This window comes from Myotis nattereri (assembly GCF_964212035.1).
Source record: "Myotis nattereri genome assembly, chromosome: 11".
Classification (NCBI taxonomy): Eukaryota; Metazoa; Chordata; class Mammalia; order Chiroptera; family Vespertilionidae; genus Myotis; species Myotis nattereri.
The window spans coordinates 64,784,694-64,804,967 of NC_138086.1; the positions used below are offsets into that span (position 1 = coordinate 64,784,694).

The 20,274-nt window shown below is 56.8% G+C and overlaps 1 protein-coding gene across 1 annotated transcript in view; it reads left to right on the top strand.

Annotated features, from left to right (window-relative positions):
- Positions 1-20,274, top strand: part of ADCYAP1R1 (ADCYAP receptor type I) — a 41,259-nt gene that overhangs the window by 14,204 nt on the left and 6,781 nt on the right. Inside the window, exons 4-13 of the mRNA XM_081101950.1 lie at positions 2,196-2,303; positions 4,872-4,892; positions 5,961-6,002; positions 7,289-7,401; positions 8,027-8,124; positions 8,474-8,606; positions 9,453-9,606; positions 9,998-10,058; positions 10,556-10,625; positions 13,579-13,670. Of these exons, the coding sequence (XP_080958076.1) occupies positions 2,196-2,303; positions 4,872-4,892; positions 5,961-6,002; positions 7,289-7,401; positions 8,027-8,124; positions 8,474-8,606; positions 9,453-9,606; positions 9,998-10,058; positions 10,556-10,625; positions 13,579-13,670 (892 nt within the window). The remainder of the gene's footprint in view (positions 1-2,195; positions 2,304-4,871; positions 4,893-5,960; positions 6,003-7,288; positions 7,402-8,026; positions 8,125-8,473; positions 8,607-9,452; positions 9,607-9,997; positions 10,059-10,555; positions 10,626-13,578; positions 13,671-20,274) is intronic.

Sequence of the window (20,274 nt, forward strand, 5' to 3'; positions counted from 1 at the left end):
TCCTCCTGCCTCTGGCCTCCCCTCCTCAGCCTTCTCTGCCAGCTGCTCTTCTGCTGTTGGCATGCCTTCTTTTGTTGGGGCCAGGCGCTTTCTCTCTTCTTCTTCTCAAATCCAGGCCTTCTCATGAGACAGATCAGCCAGGTCCATGGCACTGACCACCCCCTCTTCTTCCTCCATTTCCGACTCCCCCCCTGCACTCCAGACCTTCATCTCACTGCCTGTTGGAAATCTTGGCAGATGTGCCTCGGGAGACACTTGTCCTGGCTGTGGGGCCAGAGAGGCGCCCCAGCTTCTGGGCATTGGCAGATCTCGAGTGAAATCTCTGTTCCTGATTGGAGCTCTAGTCGCTCAGAGTTGGGAGTACCCTCAGAGTCACCCAGCCCTCAGTGTGCACACAGGGAAACTGAGTCAGGGTGGAGGGGTAGAGACTTACCAGAGTCATGCAGTGAGCCCTGGGCTGCAGTAGACAGAACTCCAGTCTCGTGGCTGACATGCAGAGCTGAGGGACACCTGCCCTTTCCCACTCTCAGTCCTCAAATGCAAACTTCCCAAATGTTTTCTCCACGTCTGCAGCCCTGGCACATGGCAGGAGCTCAGAAAATAGCTAAGAGAATGATCGCCTGCCCTGCCTCCAGGCCTGGGACCCCCACCCTGTGAGCCCCTTCTTCCTTGTGCCATCCTCACCCGAGCCCTGTGCCCCTCACCGCCCCGTCATCCTTGTGACTGCTCGCCTCCATCTGAAGTGCCCCAGGGCCTCAGGAGTGTCAGCTGGCAGTGGCAGCTGGCTGTGCCAGGGCCTGCTGTTCCACGATAAGGGAACATCTGTTAACGGGGCACCTGGGACATGGGCTGGACGTTCGATGTGACCATACTCCGTGACTGTTCCCGGCCAGCAGGGGCCCTGCAGCCCACACTGAGCTGCTGGGTCCCCTTTCAAGTACCGGATGTCACAACCAGGCGTGTGCGGCTGGAGCCCTGCTGGGGTGGGCGGTGGGCACCATCAATGGCTGGCCTGCTGCTGTGAGGCCTGGGACACGGTTCCTCGCATGTGGCCCCCCGTGACCTTGCCATCTTGGTTTGTGGTCCTCAGAGCTTGCTTTCTTATTTTCTTTTTTAAAAAATATGCTTTTATTGATTTTAGAGAGAGAGGAAGGGAGAGGGAGAGAGAGAGAGAAACATCATGTGAGCGTGAAACGTCGATCAGCTGCCTCCTGTATGTTCCCTACCAGGGACTGAGCCAGAAACCCTGCAACTCGGGCGTATGCCCTGAATGGGAATCAAACTGGTGACCCTCTGGTGCCTGAGACAATGCCCAACCAACTGAGCCACACCAGCCAGGGCGCTCTGAGCTTTCGATGGTGTTTCCAGCTCCCAGACTTGGTCATTCCAGGAGTAGGATGCTATACGTTACTGTGATGGGGGATGAATTCCAAAATAGCCAGGTGTCAATTCTGAGAGACAGACCACTTCTGGCCCACACAGCACCCAACAGCTCATGAGGCCGGCCCAGGCCCCTCTCTGCCCAGGCTGCCTCTGTGACCTGTCGGCCCTCCGCTGGCCGTCTCCCCTTGCCTTCTCCCCTTGCCGGCCTCTCTCCAGGGAATGATTCCAGGGACACCTAATTGACATGAAGTTATTGATGATAACAGTAGGGGGCGTGCGAGGAGTGAGCTTGGTGCTCTGCTGGGTAATGAGTGTGAACTCATTACTCTTCCCAGCAGCCCCGGGGGTTGGGAGTGGGGGGTGGTGAGGGTGAAAGGTGGGGGGGTGAGGTGGGGGGGTGGGGGTGAGAGGTGGGGGAGGTGGGGGTGGGAGGTCAGTTCCACTGGCTGTACCTTACCTGGCAGAGAGGCCCTCTCTGCACCAGTGTGTATGGACCCTTCTGCAGCATGGGACCCTCTCCCGACTCTCCATGCTCTGCTGTCACTTCCCCCTCCTCCTCCATCTCTCTGTCCTGATCGGTCATGGTCATTACAGGCACTTCCTCTGCGCCCCCCCCCCCCCCCCGCCCCGAGTAAACAAAGTCCACAGGGTGCCCTCCTCCCCTCCTCCCCGTCCTTTCCTGGTGGACTGCCATCCCATCGCCTCCCCCACACCCATGATGCTGGGCCTAGGGGCCGTCCAGGGAGCTGAGGGAACCAGCCCACGGAGGTGCCCGCTGCCAGGGCCAGGCTCACATGCTCTCTTCCCCACAGGCTGCCCTGGGATGTGGGACAACATCACGTGCTGGAAGCCCGCCCGCGTGGGCGAGATCGTCCTGGTCAGCTGCCCCAAGTTCTTCCAGATCTTCGATCCAGACCAAGGTGGGTTTCGCCTCTTCAGGCCACACTCAGCCCCGCCCGCTCCCCGCAGGGGCCCCAGACCTCCCTGGGACACGAGCATCCAGGACACGGCTGCCCTACAGGCTGATAGCTGTTCCCAGGGACGCGGGGATGGACCACACGCCACCCCTACACAGGGACACACAGGCTTCCCTCGGGCGTGGCTGCCCGGTCCACGTGGGGGGTGTGACATCACGGGTGGGGCACAGCTGGGCTTTCACACACAGCCTCCATCACGCACCCCTGCTGCAGGCCTTGGGCAAGGCCCTCACCCCTGTGTCCCCTAGTCTGTCAAATAGGAATGTGGTGGGTCACTGGGGACTCCAGTGATACACGGGGGAGTCACTTAGTCCAGGGCTGGGCACGTTTTAATACTCAGTGGTAATTGTTAACGGATGTTATTGCCATCACCACTCATCTGGAGACCCTGAGGGGCCCAGGGAGACACACACAGACACACAGGGAGACACCCTCAGGCAGTGGACACAGGACGCTCCCCCACGTCCACACTTGCCGGTGTCCACACTCGCACACCACTCAGATCCAGGCACAGGGCCGGCCTCACCGTCAGGCAGGCGCACTCATGCGCATTAAGCAGAGTGTGTTCTTGGTCCTCCCTGACCTCGGGCAGCGATGCGGGCTCAGGAGAGGAGGAGCTGGGGTCCTGTCCCCCAGGAGCCCCTGGGCTGCCTGGGAGAGGACGCTGGGCACACGGGAGCTGTGTGACATGCAGAGGCCGGCTTGGGTGACCGGTGTCTGATGGCTGCCTCCCTGTGAGGAGAGGCTGGGTGGATGCAGTGTCATAAGGAGCTCAGCCTGGGGCGTGTCTGTTGAGGTGTGTGTGTGGGGACTACTGCAGTGCCCTGGAGTTACTCAGGGGCCCCAGCCGATGTGGGAGACCTTGGGGTGGGCAGTGATGGGCTTTGTGACTCAGGATATAGGGAGGCGGGGCGGGGAGAAGGCAGCAGGCTATCTGCAGGCCCCAGGCTGTGGTGACCACATCTCTGTGGGGAGCGGTCTGAGATGGCATCTCTCCTTTGGGTGTGAGATGGTTTCCGCCTTCCCTTGAGGCCTTGTGGGCTCCCAAAGAAGGTTGGTGTCTGACCAGATCACTGTGACCCAGAGAAGAGCCTAGAGCCAGGCCCTGGCCCTCCACCGCACCCCTGTGGGTGTCAGGGGTGAGCTGAGAGCACTGTTGGGGGCGGGGCTCCAGGCAGGTGGTTTACTGAGAATGATGCGGGCCGGTGCTGACCACTGAGCCCTGGGCAGGGGCCTCGTGGGTAAGAGGGTCTGAGTCACGGGTGTGGTCATGCACAGGTCACTTGCCGCCTGGGCCTCGCTTCCTCCTTCACCTGAGACTTCGGTCGAGGTCCTAGAAGTAGGGAGTTCCCAGACCCCAGGCCACTACAAAGTCCTGCCAGCCCAGCCCCTGTCCTGCCTGAGACAGAAGCAAATTCTGATTTCCCTGGAGTCCTGCCAACCTTGACTCTGCCTGGATGGCAGGTGCCTGCAGGAGACAGTGGCAGCATGTTGGGGTGCCAGGCCTGTGTCTCAGGGTTCCATCCTACGACCAGAGAAGGCAGGATGTAGCTGCAGTGCTCCCCACCTTGCCTCTCCCTTCCCCCGCTTCCCCTTCTGTAGCCTGTTAGCCACACCCCCTACCTTCAGACCTCCTGCCAGCCCAGAAAGAGGGTGGCAGACAAACTCTCCCATCCTGACACCTCGGGCCTGGGCATGACCACGTGCTGTCTAGAACGGGACAGGAGGTGAACTTTGGAAGCTGAGACGGAGGAGGGAAGTGAGTGCAGTGTGAGTGGTGGGACGTCAGGCGTGTGGCAGCCCCGTGATGCAGCCCAATCTCTAATCCCTTCCTATAGAAGCCAGGTTAATCCCATCCTCCGTTCACGGACTCCTGTCATCCGTTCATCTACTTAAAGTTTACTGAACATCTCCTCTGGGTCAGGCACCATGGCAAGACTGCTTCTTTCCAACAATGAAAATAAGGCAAAAGGAATCAGCAACAAAATAAGATCTTCTTGAGATAAACTTTCCTTCAGACGCCAGCCCTCCCCCTGGCAGTGGCACCATGAGTGTGTTATTTGCACCTGACTTATAACAGCTCATTAAGGCAGGCCCTTTAGCATCTCCATTCGCACAGCGGAATTAGTGAGACTTGCTACAAGCACTTGGAAAGTTGCGAACGGCATTTCTCTTAGCTCTGGGTTAGCTCTGGGTTCCCAGGGCTGCCCCTGGCGTTCTCATCGGGGTGGTTGCTGCTTTGCAGGCCGTGGAGCGACAGGAGAACGCTCTGTTCTCAGGCGCCTCTGCTCATTTCTCTAACTGTGTCCTGTTCCCGAGGGAGAGGTAGATGCCGCCAGTGTCTGGCCGGCCCCAGCGTGTAGTCCTCATGGCTCTGGGCCCCAGCAGACCCTCGCGCCAGCGTTTGGGGGTGAGGTGGGGAAGAGGAGGGGGAGGAATTGGGGCCCAGTGAGAGCAGACCCCACTTCAGCCCTTGCTCACCTCTGCGTTCTCTCCCTTTCTCTGTTTCAGTCTGGGAGACAGAAACCATCGGTAAGAGGAACCCCGGAGAGGACAGACTGCTGCTCATCTGTCCATCTGTCCACCCAGCTTGATAATCTGTCCATCTGTCCATCCAGCTGGAGCCCAGCTCTGACTGCTGGGAACGGGTGGGGGTGGAATGAGAGGCTTATCAGGGACCAGGTTCTCCCCTCCCCCCTTCTTGCCCCCTTGGCCATCCTCGAGGTGGGTTGGGGTGGGGAGAAGGGGAGACACAGGAAGATGGAAGATGCAGCCCTTGGCCTCAGGGTGCTCATGGGCTTGTTTGGGAGGACGAGACTCACTCATGGAGGGGTTAACAAGCCCACCACACGCATATGTGCAGGCCTGAATGTATGCGCGAGCCCACACAGATACTGACACCCCCAGTGGCTGCAGAGTTGGAATGTACAGCAAACTCCAGAACAAAAGAGACCTAAGGATGCCGCATGCGGGCAGAACAATGTAAAAGTGCAGGGAGACTTCCTGGAGGAGGTGGCATGTCAGCTGGACCTTGGGAACAGGATTTAGAGAAATAGAGGGGAAATGGAGACTCATTGCTAGTACGGGCGTCAGCATGGGTGGAGGTGGGAAGAAAGAGTCAGGAGAGGAAGAGAAAAAGGTCTGAGGATAAAGTCTTTGAAGTTCTGGGTTCCCTTTGATGAGAGCGGTTTGAAGGGGTGAGCGCCAAAGAGGAGGGGACCAAGCCCAGGACTCGTGTGGTTGTTCCTTGCCTTGTCCTTGAAAAGGCCCAACCATCCCTTTTCCTTCCTCTCCCACTCTGGGGGAGGCCCTCTCACCGTCCTGACAATGTCCCATTTCCACTTCCTGTGGTCCAGGGAGGAGAACTGAGTCATCAGCATCATTAGAGCGTAGAAATACAAAGCCAGTGGATTGCCGATGGGATGTGCAGTATGTCAGGAAGGTGTGGGTGCAGTGCTAGGCTGCCTCCTGGCTGAGACCCCACCCCTCGTTCTCCAGACCAGGGGAGCTTGGCCTTCCCGCGTGGGGGGCCTGCAGTGGGCAGCCTGGCAAGCTGATGGCCAGGTGTTCTGACTCAGGCCCGTGTCTCTGTTTTTGCAGGAGAGCTTGGTTTTGAAGACATTAAGTCCTTGGACCTCTCAGGTACGTTGGGATCAACCACCTGCTGGCTAGAGGAGGGGCGTCGGCTGACCTGTGAGCAGGGGGACCCCTCTAGCAGGCCTGGCTCTGCCTCTCTGTGGCTGTGTGGCCTCTGGCAGTTCCTTTTCCTTCTCTGAGAAGCTGTGGGTCTTCTCCGTGGAAATTTGTCCGCAAGTGCCCAGACAGAACGCCGTGCCTACAATGTTAGGGGAACACAGATCTCTCAAAGCCCCATCGTGGACTCCAAATAAAAACCTCCTGGATTAGGTGGCCCCTGACAGCTGGGAGCTCCCCTGTGTAGAATGGTGGTTCTCACACTTTCCCGGTGGCCGCGACCCCCCAGGGGGCTGGTGGAAACCCAGATTCCTGGCCCCCCCCCCCCCCCCCCCCCGCTCACTCATCCCGTGGGCCTGGGTGGGGCCTGAGAAGGTGCACGTCCAGGCAGTCTCCCAGGTGATGCTGATGGGCTGGTCTGGGGAGGCGCCCACTTGGAGAAGCCAGGCCCTGAGGTCTTATGCTCCGAGGAATCGCTGGAGGGAGAGAGCCGGTGCAGTCACCGGGGCCGTCACTGCGGTGCTGACCGTGTGGAGGGCAGTACAACAGTGGAGTGGCCAGTTCATGGAAGACTTCGGAACAGAGGCTTATGCTGTCCTGCGCCCACACAGTGTTATTAAAAGGAAATGTAAAGAAGGAGAATAAGAGGAAGGAAAGAGCGTATACCTCCAGGACACTTTTTAAAAAATTGTTATTTTGAAGCAACTTCCCTTTCTTCTTCCCACCACCCTGACGTGGACAAAGTGGAGAGGTGATGAGGCCCAGGCAGGGGAGGAATGTGGCCAAGGCCACGGTCCTCTGGACACCCGGACTCTGAAGAGGTGGTCTCGGGGGCTTGGGAGGAGCCTGCCAGTAGCAGCTGAGCTGGGTTTGCTGGAGCAGGAGCAGTTGTCCTGGAGTTGTGAGCAGAAGCGATTCTCTCCCTGGGCCTCCAGACGCCCTGCTGCCCTGGGTCACAGGACTCAGAATCCCAGGCACGTGGAGGCTAGTCTTCCCGCTGGGCCAGTCCCCACTCCCCTTGTTACGAGAGCAGCTTGCACCTCCCCCGACCCCCATGCCCTTCGTAAAGGCCCAGCCTGAGGTCATCGACAGTCACTATTCCCCGGCAGACAGTGGAGGATTTCAGGAACCTGAGTGGCCATGCTCCCCAGGAACCCCAAGTATGGAGTGACTTTCGAATAAGAATTTCAGGGCCTCTTAGATCATCTCTGTGCCTGTGTCTCCTTCCGCCGCAGGCATGAGGGTGGTGAGCCGGAACTGCACGAGGGACGGCTGGTCGGAGACCTTCCCTCACTATTTAGATGCTTGTGGGTTTGATGAATATAATGAATCTGAGTCTGGGGACCAGGTGAGTGTGTGCCCCCCGGCGCCCAGAGGCAGTGGGGGTGGAGTTGAGGAGGCGGGTGGAAGGGTGTTCCCAGCAGCGGCTGTGACTCCTGGTGGGACGATAGGCATCTCAGGTCCCCAGGCAGCATGTGTGAGCACCCACCGTGTCCAGATGCTCGGAGGGTAGGACTCTCATTCACGCATTCTGGACCGAGAAGCAGCCGGTTTGCTGCCTGAGCTCCTGCAGGGCTCACCATGTGCCCCCACCTCCCCGGCTACTCCTCTGGGACACCCAGCCTTCCTGTGGCCCAGCAGCAGGAGGGTCATTGCTGGGCCCAGCAGGGGGCCTCCTGGACCCTTGTCCAGGCTAAGGGGTGACTGGATTGCTCAGAGCTCCTGTGGTCAACAAGCATTTATGGAGCATCTGATGAGAGCAGACACACTACCGAGGGGAGGAAGCCACTCAGTGGGGGGTGGGGGCTTGGGGAGGTCCCAGAGGTAGAGGCACTGAGCGGGGAGGAGGTGAGATCAGCAAGAGGAGGGAGGAAGGAGGGGCTGGGCGGCGGGCCCAGAGGGGGGAGACTGGGAGACGGGGCTGGGGCCGGCAGACCCTACATGGAGCCCCGCCCTCCTGTGCCCTGCCCCAGAATTACTACTACATGTCGGTGAAGGCCCTGTACACAGTTGGCTACAGCACGTCCCTCGCCTCCCTCACCACTGCCATGGTCATCTTGTGTCGCTTCCGGTAAGATCTCCAGCAGTGATCCAGTGAGCGTGCCCACTCCAGCTCAGAGTCCTCGCCATGCCCCATGGACGTCAGCCCTGGAGCTGGTGGGCGGGGCTTCCCCCACTCCCAGGATAAGGGCTGGGAAACCTGACCCCAGAGAGGGCAGCTGGCCTGTCCAGGGAGGAGGCCTGCTTGCCTCGCTTGTGCCTTCCTGATCTACACAGAGGGTCATGGGCTGGGTGATGGGGGCCTGCAACTTAGAAAGCAGGAGGGTAGGGGTGGTCAGGGTGGGAGCCCATAGCAGCCCTGAGTGCGCCACCGCCATCCTGTGGGTCACCCGCCTCAAGGCCTCTCCCTCGCTGGGCAGGAAGCTGCATTGCACCCGCAACTTCATCCACATGAACCTGTTCGCGTCCTTCATGCTGAGGGCCATCTCTGTCTTCATCAAGGACTGGATCCTGTATGAGGAGCAGGACAACAACCACTGCTTCATCTCCACCGTGAGTGCCCGGCCAGGGACACCCGGGACGTCCGAGGTCCAGGGCTTTCCCGCAGGTTAACACAGTCCCAGCGAACAGGGAAACCCAGGAGAGATCACCAGGCCACCGGTAGCCAGGGACTCCCCTGCCTGAGGCCATGGCCTGGCCCTCGGCACCTGCGTGCACTCGGCAGAGCAGTTGGAGGTCAGGTGGAAAGGCCGGGTCCCACTTGGCTAGGATGCACACAGGCTCACCGAGGGCTGGCCTGGGCTGGTTACCGACCGCCCATGACCGAGCCCAAGGCCTGTGGGCTGGCATCTTCCTAGACCACCTCCCCAGACCTCAGACCTCAGGTCAGCAGAGAAGATGGGTTTGGATGGGGCAGGAGGGCAAAATCTGCTGAGAGCACAGGGCCTTGGCCTGGAGGCACACTTAGAGCCTGCGTTCTCTGTGAGATTTCTGGGGTGCCCGGGGTACCTCCTCTACCCCTGTGATGTCTAAAGCCCTCATTTGACGAAGGGGCCTCACATAGGGACCTGCCTACTCACCTAGCCTGTGGGACCTGGGAAGGGGCAGGAACATGGGGAGAATGAGCCTGGGGAGGGGGCTCAATGCTCACCCCCACCCCGTCCTTTGCTGACATGGGCAGTGTTGTCTCCGTGGGTAGCTTCGACTCTGAATCATGGGCAACTTTAAAGTTTTCGCAGCCAGGAATATTGAATGTTTCCGACCCATGGGGTGTGAACCTGAGCAGGCCAGAGCTGAAGGGCCCTCGGAATTCTCCCCGCTCCCGGGGCTGGTTCTCAGGGCTCGGCGGGGCAGGGGATGGGGGCTCATGTCGCCCTCCCTCTCTGGCCCCCTCGGCAGGTGGAGTGCAAGGCCATAATGGTTTTCTTCCACTACTGCGTCGTGTCCAACTACTTCTGGCTGTTCATCGAGGGCCTGTACCTCTTCACCCTGCTGGTGGAGACCTTCTTCCCCGAGAGGAGATACTTCTACTGGTACACCATGGTTGGCTGGGGTAGGTCTGGCTGTGGCCTCGGGGCCAGGCATGTCCTCAGGGCCCCGTGGGGGAGCGTCAGACCAGAGGAGGAACTTCCCTGTCCCCACCCCCTTGCCCCAATGCCACACACCTGCTGCTTGCACTCTTCCCTCTCTTCCTGCCCGCAGAAAGCCCACCTCTGAGGGGACATACTCTGTAAGGCGAGCCAGCCCATGGTCTGGGGGAGACATGGACCTCTTGCTATAAGGGACAGTTAGGGTCCCCAAACTCCAGGTCTGAGAGGGAGCCATGCCTGTGGGTCAGAACCCCATGTCTGAGTGGGGATGATAGCCACAGGGAGCCCCAAGTCTGAGGGGGACATGGCCTGTTGGCGTTCCTGTTACCAGGGGCTCCTTTGTTGCTCCTGCAGGGTCCCCAACCATCTGTGTGTCGGTGTGGGCTGCGCTGAGGCTCTACTTTGACAACACAGGGTGAGTGCGTGCCCGAGCGCCGGGCTGGTTTTCTGTGTGGTTTCTCCATGGGGGACCCTGCTTTACCGGCCCCAGACAGACGATACCAGGCTGGGCACCCACTGCGCCCTGAGCCGCCCACAGGTGGGTCCACCCAGCCACACCTCAGCCAGAAGGCAGTGGGAAGGAGCGTGGCTCAGAGCCCCGCTCTGCTCCTGGGCCGGAGCGGAGCATCCGCTTCCTTTCAGGGATGGGAGGACGCGTGCAGGGGAAACTCGCCCCCCAAGAGTCCTAGGTGTGAAGGGGAAGGCGGCCCTTGCCCAGGAGCCCTGTGGTGACCCTGACTCTTGGGCTGCAATCCCTGCTGAGGGAAGGCCCGCGGCACCTGAGACCTCTCCTTCCAGCCGCCCCTCCTCAGGGAGCTGCAGGGGAAGCACCAGCCAGGGCCAGAGACACGGTCCTGCAGGGGCCCTGTCCCTGAGCATAACCTCGCTTCTCTCTCTCTCTCTGTCTCTCAGCTGCTGGGATATGAATGACAGCACTCCTCTCTGGTGGGTGATCAAAGGCCCCGTGGTTGGTTCCATAATGGTGAGTGCCCTTAGGACAAGGAGCAGGGAAGAGGTGGCGGCAGCTTGGGCACAAAGGCACGACGGGAGAGGAAACCTACACCAGCCTCCTCCTTCTCATGGCTGCATTGTACTCTGCAGCATGGATGTGCACATGCTGCACTATCCTGAGAGCGTTCGCCATTTATATGCTCCCATTTTTCCTCATCGCAAAAGATACCACTAGAGAGGGTTCTGTGCATAACTGTGGGCAGTCTTTTGGGGCAGGGGGTAATGGTTGCTCGATGCTTTTATAGGCATTTTTCCATGTTGCTAGTGCCTCAGGGCATTTCCCAGATATTTGTTGACAATTTGTTTTTATTCTGGTAATTACCTTTTTATTTTTTGATGCTTGTCTAGCCCCGTTGTTGTCTCTCTTACTGTTTGAAGGATAGTAACACTACATTCGGTACACGTGTTGTAAGTGTGTTTCCAAGACGGCATAACTCTTATGCAGTCAAACCTTCAGGCTTCCTCTTTTCACATTCCGAGCCTTGTTTCTTGCTTAAGGAGGATTTTCCTGACCTATGACAGAAAGATATGCTTCTTAATTGTTTTGTCACATTTTTGTCGATTGGGTTATTACATGGTTTAGTCCGGCTGAAATTTTATTTCCTTGATCTGAAATGATACCTAATTTTATTTTTTTTCCCCCTAGTGGATAGATGTTCCAGTCTCTGAATTATTGCTATTGAATAGATTATCCTTTCTCCATTATGTTGAAATGTCATTGTATCTTAAACACTCACTGTATTTTATTTGGTTCCAGATTTTCAGTTTGATGTTACTAATCTACTAGCTTCTTCCATGGTCAGTACCCCACTGGGCTAGTTACTATGACACTGTAGCATGGTTTCATATCTGGTATGCTAATTTTCCCTTCTTTATTCTTTTTTCTTTAAAAATCTTCTTGTAGATTTTCTTTTTCAAGTGATTTCAAATCTTTTGGCAAGTTGCAAGAAAATAGTCTAATTGCAATTTTTATAGGAATTAAACTGAATTTATAAACGAATTTGGAAGATACCGTCCCACCTTTCCCCCAGTTATCCACTGTTTTGCTTTCTAAGTTTTTAGCTCCCTACAGTCAACCGTGGTGTGGAAACAATTTTTTTTAAAAAATATATTTTTATTGATTTCAGAGAGGAAGGGAGAGGGAGAGAGAGAGAGAAACATCAATAATGAGAGAGAATCAGTGATCAGCTGCCTCCGGCCTGTCGCACACTGGGGATTGAGCCTGCAACCCAGGCATGTGCCCTGACTGGGAATCAAACTGTGACCTCCTGGCTTATAGGTCGACACTCAACCACTGAGCAACACTGGCCAGACTGGAAAAAAAATTCTAAAAGAAAAATTCCAGAAATACACAATTCATAAATTTTAAATTGGACGCTATTATGAGAAGCATGAAGAAATCTCGCCCTGGGTCACGCTGTCCTACCCCAGCATGGACCGTCTCTTTGTCCAGTGTATCCTCACTGTATAGGCTACACACCTGTTAGTCAAAGCAGCCATTTTGGCCAGTGATCAGACTGATTATCATATTTTGAGGGAGAAAAAGACCACATTCACATTTACTACAGTGTATTGTTGCAATTGGTCTATTTTATTATTAGGTATGGCTAATCTCTTACTATGCCTAATTTATAAATTAAACTTTATCACAGATACGTTTGTATAGGAAAAAACATGGATATGTAGGGTTTGGAATTCTCCACGGTCTTAAGCATCCGCTCAGGGTGAGGAAGGAGGGATGACTGTAACTGATATAAAGACTTAAAATATTGAGTCTTTCTCTCTAAGAACATGCATGAATCTCCATTTATTCAGTCTTTCTCATAGAGACGTTTTGTACAGTTTTTTTTCAGTTGTCTTTGTAATTTACCTACAAGATAAATCCAGCCAGTCTGGATTTATTCTTTCATTACATGTTTTAGTAGATTACTATTGATAGACAGGGAAGCTTTTAGTGTTATTGTTTTTCTGATTACATTTCCCCCTTTGAATGGACTTACGCAGTTAGCAGTGTTTACTGAGCTAAAGTCCAGGTACCGATGAGGGCGGTAGAGTACCTGATGAGCAGCACCCTGCCCTCACATGGCATGCTGTATAATCCCACAGCTCTGTGGAAACAAACGAACAAGACCTAAAATGGAAATGTATTTTTATTGACCCGGTCTACCTTATTTCCCTGTTTTTGTTTTTTTTTAATAATGAATTTTGGTCTTTCTTAATTTTCTTATATACATTACCTTTGTGGTACTCTTTCCCTAGCCTTCGATTTGAATGCTTAATTATTTTATCTTCAGCATTTATCATTTTTTACTAAGTGTTGGGCTATTATTTTCCTCGGAGCGCTGCTTTGGCTGCATCCGATGTTGCCGTGTGCTCCTCTTGTGGTGCCTCGTTTCTATTTATTTGCTCGCCTCCCTCCTTCCTCACCATACACACTGCTCCCCACTTTGATTGGAGTGCCCTGATCTGTACCTGCAGGTAAATGCTGCTGTCACCATTCCCAGGCCTTGGATGGATAAGGGGTATGGTTGTCCATTCTGGCCCCCCATATTCAGTGACTGTGACCTTGGCGTTCCCAGTGGCCAGCTCTCACCTCTGCAGCAGCCTCTTCTCTTTCTGTCTGGCATCGGAATGATTCCATCACCTCAACCCTGTCTGCTCTCTCTCTCTGCCAGAAATTACTCACTTTCCTGGCTCACTAATGATATATTTCCCATTTCTCGGTACTCCTGTGGAATTCTTCTGTGTCTGTCTCTTCTGTCATTTCAACCGAATGAACGCCGTTCCGAATTCTGGGTCTAGCTGGGATCTCGGCTGGATGGGGCTGGGGGGCCCTGTTGGAGGGATAGTGGCGTATGCAGAGGCAGGGGTGTGGACAGGCTCTGCCGAGCATTATTTCTATCGGCTTTTCCTTTGCTCCTCAGGTGAACTTCGGGCTCTTCGTGGGCATCATCTTCATCCTCGTGCAGAAACTTCAGTCTCCGGACATGGGAGGCAACGAGTCCAGCATCTACTTGTAAGTACCACCATGTGAACGCCATCGTCCCCTCCGCCAGCTGAGGGGGCCCTGACGCAGGCCACCGGAGGACAGGCCTGGGTTTGGGGGACAGGGTAGCCTAGCGTGGGCTTTTGCAAGATTCCTTTCTGATTAAAGTGCCTTTGGAATCTAGTTGCCCATCTCTCCTCAGCCAAGCCAGCAGCTCCTAATCCACATGGCGATGACATGGAAGGGAAAGGAGATTGGAGGAGACTGGCCGATGACATGTCACCCTAGGAAATCAAGACGGAAATTGCCAGGTTCCCGAGGGTAGTTAGGGTCTGGGTTGCTCAGAAGTCAGATTTCCTTTGGGGATCTCGGTTCTCTGGGAAGCTCATGAGCGCCACTGGCTGCCTGCTGGCCCCATCCCGGCCCTTGTGTGCAAGTTGCTTCAGCCCCACCAGCAGGTCACGTGGACGTTCTCGCTGCTGGGTAATGGAAGGAGGGAGTCTTTTTCTTCTCCTCCCCTCAGAGAGGAGCTGTACTTTGGGGTCTGGTCCTCCCCCTGGAACTCCCTCTTCCCTGAGCAAAGGAGCATCTGATGCATTTTGGACTGATGGGGTTCACAGGCCGCCTCTTAGCATTGAGTGTAGGGTTTTCTTCATTCACCTCCACTGCTTTATGGTTTGTTCCTACAAGTGTTCCTGCAGTCATGTCCCCAGCAGCGTATCCCTGCTTGCTGTGGCCCACCCTGTCCCACCCCGTCCCAGCCTGTCCCAGCCCTTGACCCACCCTGAGTCAGACTGAGTACCTTCTACCTGACTCTTCTTGCCTCGTGATCAGAAGCATGACCATGACCAGCTAGGTGTGTGGGGAGTGGAGACACTTCTGATGCTGGGGCGAAGGCCAGTCCCCTGTGGGTGGCCGGAGGGGCCAGATGGGCACAGAGAATCTGGGGGCAGTCTCTGGGGTCTGTCCGTGGGCGGGGGATGAGCCACAGGTGTTGCTTCCTTGGCTTTTTAAGAGGAGAGCAGGTTAGATGGAGCTGAGGTATTCTCATTGCATCTGTGGGGAGCTTTGTCCTGCCTTCATCAGAGACCCCAGAATTTTAATAGCTGCTCAGTGGACAAGTGGGGCAGCAGGCAGACCCCAGCAGAGGGCTCCCCGACCCAACCATTCTCCTGAAGAGAAAGAGAGAGAGAAAGAGAGAGAGAGAGAGAGAGGCAGAGACTGCTCAGAGAGCCACCCTAGGTCCTTCCCTCAGACTCCTCGGGGCTTCCCTTGTCTGTCTGTGCAGCCCAGGCACCACCCCTTGTGGAGCCCTTCCCCTGGGGTGGGGACCAGCTCAGGCCTGGTGGGGTGAGCTTTGTTTCGTCTGCATAGAGGACGATTCCATTACGTTGGGAAGGAACCCCCTCCTGTTTTGTTATTCATTTACTGTTTTTTCCTTTTTTTCATACTTTTGCAAGTTCCTACCAACCTCTGCTTATACGTATATGTCATGCAGTAAAAAAATTATTCACCCATAATGTCATTCAGTCTCCCAGGCCTGTCCTCTGCAACGAACTAAGTGTCCTATTGAGGCCATTCCTGCCTGTCCCCAGGTCTGGCCAGCAGGGCCCTGCTGCTCTCCTCCCCCTTCCCTGTCTGGTGGTGTCAGGATCTGTGTCCTTGTGTCTGGTCCCAGTTTCCTGCTCAAGGGTGGATTGGCTCCCACCGAACTAATCTCAGATCCCTGACGCCATTGTGTAGCCGAGTCAGCCTCATCGCTCCTTTGGGCTCTGGCAGCTTCGGCTGCCCGGCCCCGGGTCCTGGTAGAATCCGTCTCTTCTTCTGAGGTCCCGGGACCCCTTCTCTGGGCTTCTCCCCGCGCCCCCTCACTCTGCCTGTGCAGAGACACACAGGCCCAGCCACAGCCCGAGTAAGGACACGTCCATGTTGCTGTGTCTCGGGGAACAGGGGCCCGAGGAGAGGGAGAAAGACTGGGGAACGGGCAGTCGCTGCAGCAGTCAGAACACTCAACATCTGTCGATTGTTTGTCTTCTGAGGGCCTGGCGTGTGGGCTCCGAAACAACTACCATGGTCACATCAAAGGTCACTGACCACAGGTCACCACAACCAATGCAGTGATAACGACAAAGTTGAAATATTGCAGGAATTACCAAAAGTGACAGACACGGAGTGAGCAAATGGTACCAATAGACTTGCTCAACTGAAATCAATAAAAATATATTAAACAAACAAACAAGCAAGCAAACAAAAAACCTTTTAATCTGTAAAAAAAACCCACATCATCTGTGAAGTGTACATGTGAGCATATATGTTTAAAGAACCCGCGAAGGGCTTGCTTCTCTCATGTAAAAAGTCTCCAAGTCCTTTTTATAGAGAAAGCGAAGCATGGGCTCATCTTAAGGCCTAAAGGTTAAACCCTTGGATGGATGTGGTCTGCACACGGGGGGCGGGGGTGTGTGTGTGGGGGGTGCGTGGGGGGGAGGTAAGACCCACGCAGGACAAGGGTCAGCTTGATCCTATTCAATTCAGCGAGGGTCTGAGTCAAGGAGGCCCTGCTGCGGGACTGAGGGGTCATGAAGGGGACGGTGCCTCAGAGGGTCTGGCGAGATGGGCGCAGAAATGTCTGCATGCGCATGTAACCCCCGCGTCGCAACCGAGGGAGCTGCTTATCGGTGAAGGGCAGGGAGTCCAGTGGGAAAGTGTGAAGGCATAGCTGCGCTGCAGGCAGGCAGGCCCTGCACCCCAGGCTCCACTGTACCCCCATTCCCGGCCTCAGGGACGTCCCAGGCAGAGGAGGGTGGTAAGCAAGTCTATAAACAAGGCTTCCTGGAAGAAGAGGCCCCGGGGTTCCAGCCTTGTGTGAAACTGCCCACCGGAGGGCATTGAGCTGCAAGGGGTCTGCTGTGGGCAGGGAGACGGTGGGGGATTGGAAGGAGCAGGGCCCGTGGGAGAGGGTTTGAGGGTGGTGCCCCTGTCCCCTTGGGCCACCAAGTTTGTGTTGGGCTGAGAAGCCCTTCAGACCTACCTATAGCTTTTTGGTTTTTTCCTCTGTTTCCAGAACAAATATAAGCCTGGGAGTCCCCAAGAAAGCCCGAGAGGACCCCCTGCCTGTGCCCTCAGACCAGCATTCACCCCCTTTCCTGTAGGTTGGTGCCAGCGGCTCAGCTGATAAGGGTGTGTCCTCCGTAGACCAAGACGGCGCTCTCGGCCCAGCCTCTCACGGACCTGGGGGCCGGGGTGGGGCACTGAGCCCCCCACACTCTCTCCCTGGTGCTCCTCGTACAGTGAGCATCCGGGGCCAGGACTTGGGCGTGGAGTGCGGGCCTGGGTCAGGGCTCGCCCTGGTCTTGGGCAGGGGTTAGGGCTCAGCCCGCCCGGGGTCAGGGTTAGCCTGCCTTTCCCTGGGACCAGCGTTTACCTCTGTGAGAAGCAGGGCTCTGAAGCGGGAGGGGGAGGCTGCAGGGCAGACAGGATTGCGCTGAGCGGCTCAGGCCAGGCCCTGAAGGAGAGCTTTATCCCCGTTGGGCTTCCCACGGCACGGTGGGCATCGGGAGCTGCCTCTTGGGTCTGGTGTGGGGGAGGGAAACCCCATCTGCGTCCCCCCCAGGGACCCCACAGAGGGTCTCCACGGTCCCCGGGTAAAGGAAGGAGCAGAGAACAGACACGGTGATGTCCTGGGTGGCTCAGCAGGGCCGTCATGTACCCAGGGTCAGGAGGATGACATTCATCTCTGCAGACAGGCCTTTCCGGGCTGGGCGGAGTACAGGCAGGATGCTTCCAGTCGGGGACTCAGGCACCCCGCACGGTGCCCGGTTCTCATGGGCTCCATCTTCCACTACTAAAGCACCCGCTCCCCTGTCTCGGAGCACCCCAGCATCCCAACTTCTGTTAGGGATTGGCAGCAGGGAGTGGTTACCCCCATTTTGCAGAGAGAAAAACAGGCCCAGAGAAGGAAAATGGCCCCACCCAAGGTCACAGCTGGGCTTCTGGTAGTGGTACCAGTGTGGGGTGGAAAGCCCCCCTAGGGACTGGGTTGGGTTCTGGGGGTTCCCAGCATCTTAGCATCAGGGGGAGCCTCTAGTTCAGACCACGACATCCTGCGGGCTGGGCATATCCAGTGCCACACTGGTCACTAGGATGAGGGTGCACAGACGGGGCTGCCCACGGAGGTCTCCCTGCAGGGGTCTCGGCTGTATCCGGTCAGGTGTTGCCTAGGCCCACAGCCCGGCGGCCCCGCCCTCGAAAGGCACTGAAGCATCCTGGAGTCTGGCCTGAGACCAAAGCAGGGGCCCAAGGAACCAGGTGCTGCATTGCTGGTTATAGATGGGAGAGCCCAGACCTGGAAATGGCTTTGACCTTCCTGTGGACAGACAGCAAAGCCTGGCAGGACCGGGCCGGGAGCGGGCTCTCTGCCTTCCTGCCACGGGGTCTCCCTCGGAGACTGGCTGGTGCTGGTCGCCAAGAAGCCCCACCCAGCACCCTTGTCTGAGTTTCTTATCTTCCCTCGGATCCAAATCGGAACTGAGTGCGTGCGTCGGCCTGGGCTTCTCTCTCCCTCGTGGTTATAATTCCTTTTCCCTCCTTCGCTAGTTGCTGTGGCTGGCAGGGAATCTGACGTCTTTCTCACGCCTGTCTCTGGCTTCCTGCCGCGCTCTCGTGTTTCTTGTCCGTGGGTCCCTGTGGGCAGTCGTTGAGGATTTGGGGGAGGGGTGTGTTTGGGAAGAATAGCCCTTCCCTTTGTCCCTAGATCCTTCTGAGAGCCCTCCCCAATGCCAGCGCCCCCCCCCATTGCTCTCTGCACCCCACTCCCCATCAGAGGCACAGGTCTCCCGGGGGCTGAGTTCCGGCCTCCAGCCCAGGAAGGGGGAACGTGTGGGAGCGCCAGGAGAAGAGACCTCAAAGGGGAGCAGCTGAGACTTTAGAATTCTGTGTGCAGCTGTGTCGGAGGCTCAGGCTCTCGGGCTCCAGGACCCTGGTTTCTGTGCCACACGTAGGCCAAGGTTGAGGGGCCAGGCCACTGACCTTAGGGGAGAGTCGCCACCCTTTCAACTTGGGGGAGGCAGCAAATCCACGTGAAGAGTGGGATGGCTTCCATTCCTGAAAGCCCAACCAACCTTTTACAATTACACTTCCATGTGCATGTGATGAGAGGAACAGCAGCGTACGTGCGTCCATCTGTCCCTTAGTGTGCATACGAAGCAGACCTTTGATGTTCATTGAGGACACAGGAGGAACCGTCTCCAATGCAGGACTTGACTTGGGCCACCGGGGGATCGTGTGAAAGTGCCGGTTCAGAGCCGAGGTGTGGGTGGCACCCGAGATTCTGCTTCTCAGGAGCACTGGGCGGGGGGGGGCTGCTGCTGGTTTGGGGACCCCACCCTGGGTAGCCGAGCATCGTGTCCCACATCCTCATCTATAACATGGGCTGTTCCGCCCACCTCACAGCGCGGTGGGGATTGAGAGATGCTGTTTATTGAGAACCCCACCCCCACACTGGGGCACGGACGCTGGGGGACCTCGGTTGGCTCCATCTTAGGAATGTATGATTCGAAGGTTTGCCTCAGTAGAATGAATGATATGTCCCCCAGGCCAAGGACCCGCAGACTTGCTCTCAGAGAGCTGGACTCACAAATGACGAAGCTGTGATCCCGTCCTGCATTTCTCTTACTGTATCAGGCCCCTCAGAGCGGCAGCCACGGGCAGGTTCCCGGGCTCAGGCCACGTGGTGCCAGAGGAGGGTGTGTGAAGCGGGCGTGTCTATTGCAGTCTTAATCCCCCACGTACGTGTTTGTCCGAGGGGGAAGAGAAGTGTCCAGGTGTGTGCCACCCCAAGCACCCACAGGGCAGAGAAGGGCTGGAAGAGATGGGCGTTCCGCGTGAGCCTCTGCAGAGGGAGGCTCGGCCTCGCCCACTGGCATGTCCAGCTAGACTGGACCCCGGGCCCACACGTAGATGCCCCCGCAGATGACTTGTTTCTGCAGGCAGAGGGACAGTGCCCAAAAGACGCCCTCAGCCTCGGCCCCTGCCCATCAGACTTCCCTCAGGAGGTTGAGCCCGACCAGTGCTGTGCGCTGGGACTCAGTGGCGGCGGATGCCCACGGTCTGTGCTAACCCCGTGGCACCCACTAGTACATGTGGCTGTCGAGTCCTTGCCGTGTGGCGAGGGCCTGCGAGGAGGTGGCTTTTTTATTTGTTTAATTTAAACTCAGCCACAGATGGGTAGTGGCTGTCACCATGGATAGGTCGGGTCTGGACTAAGTCTGTTCTGTCCAGGCCACCTCTGTGCCCCCGTATGCCCGCCCCGAAGTGCCTGGGGGCTCAGGAAGGGTCGGGTGGAAGAAGAGAGATGTAGAGGGGAGACGGCCATCGAGTCAGGCTCCGTAATGAGCCACAGCTTGCCCGGGTCCAGGCTCAGTCCACCAGGGCTGGGCACCTCGAGTCCATGGTGTTTCCAGTTGCTCAGCTCTCTGGGTGACCTCGGACAAGGCCGCGCCCTGAGCCCAGAGCTGCCCATGGCGACAGCTTCTGGCTCAGAGACCCAGCCGAGCCCCACCTTCTGAACACGTGTTCTCTTTGAGCCTCACCCCCCACGTCGGTGGTCCCAGTGTGAGTGCTCATGTGTGTGTGCATG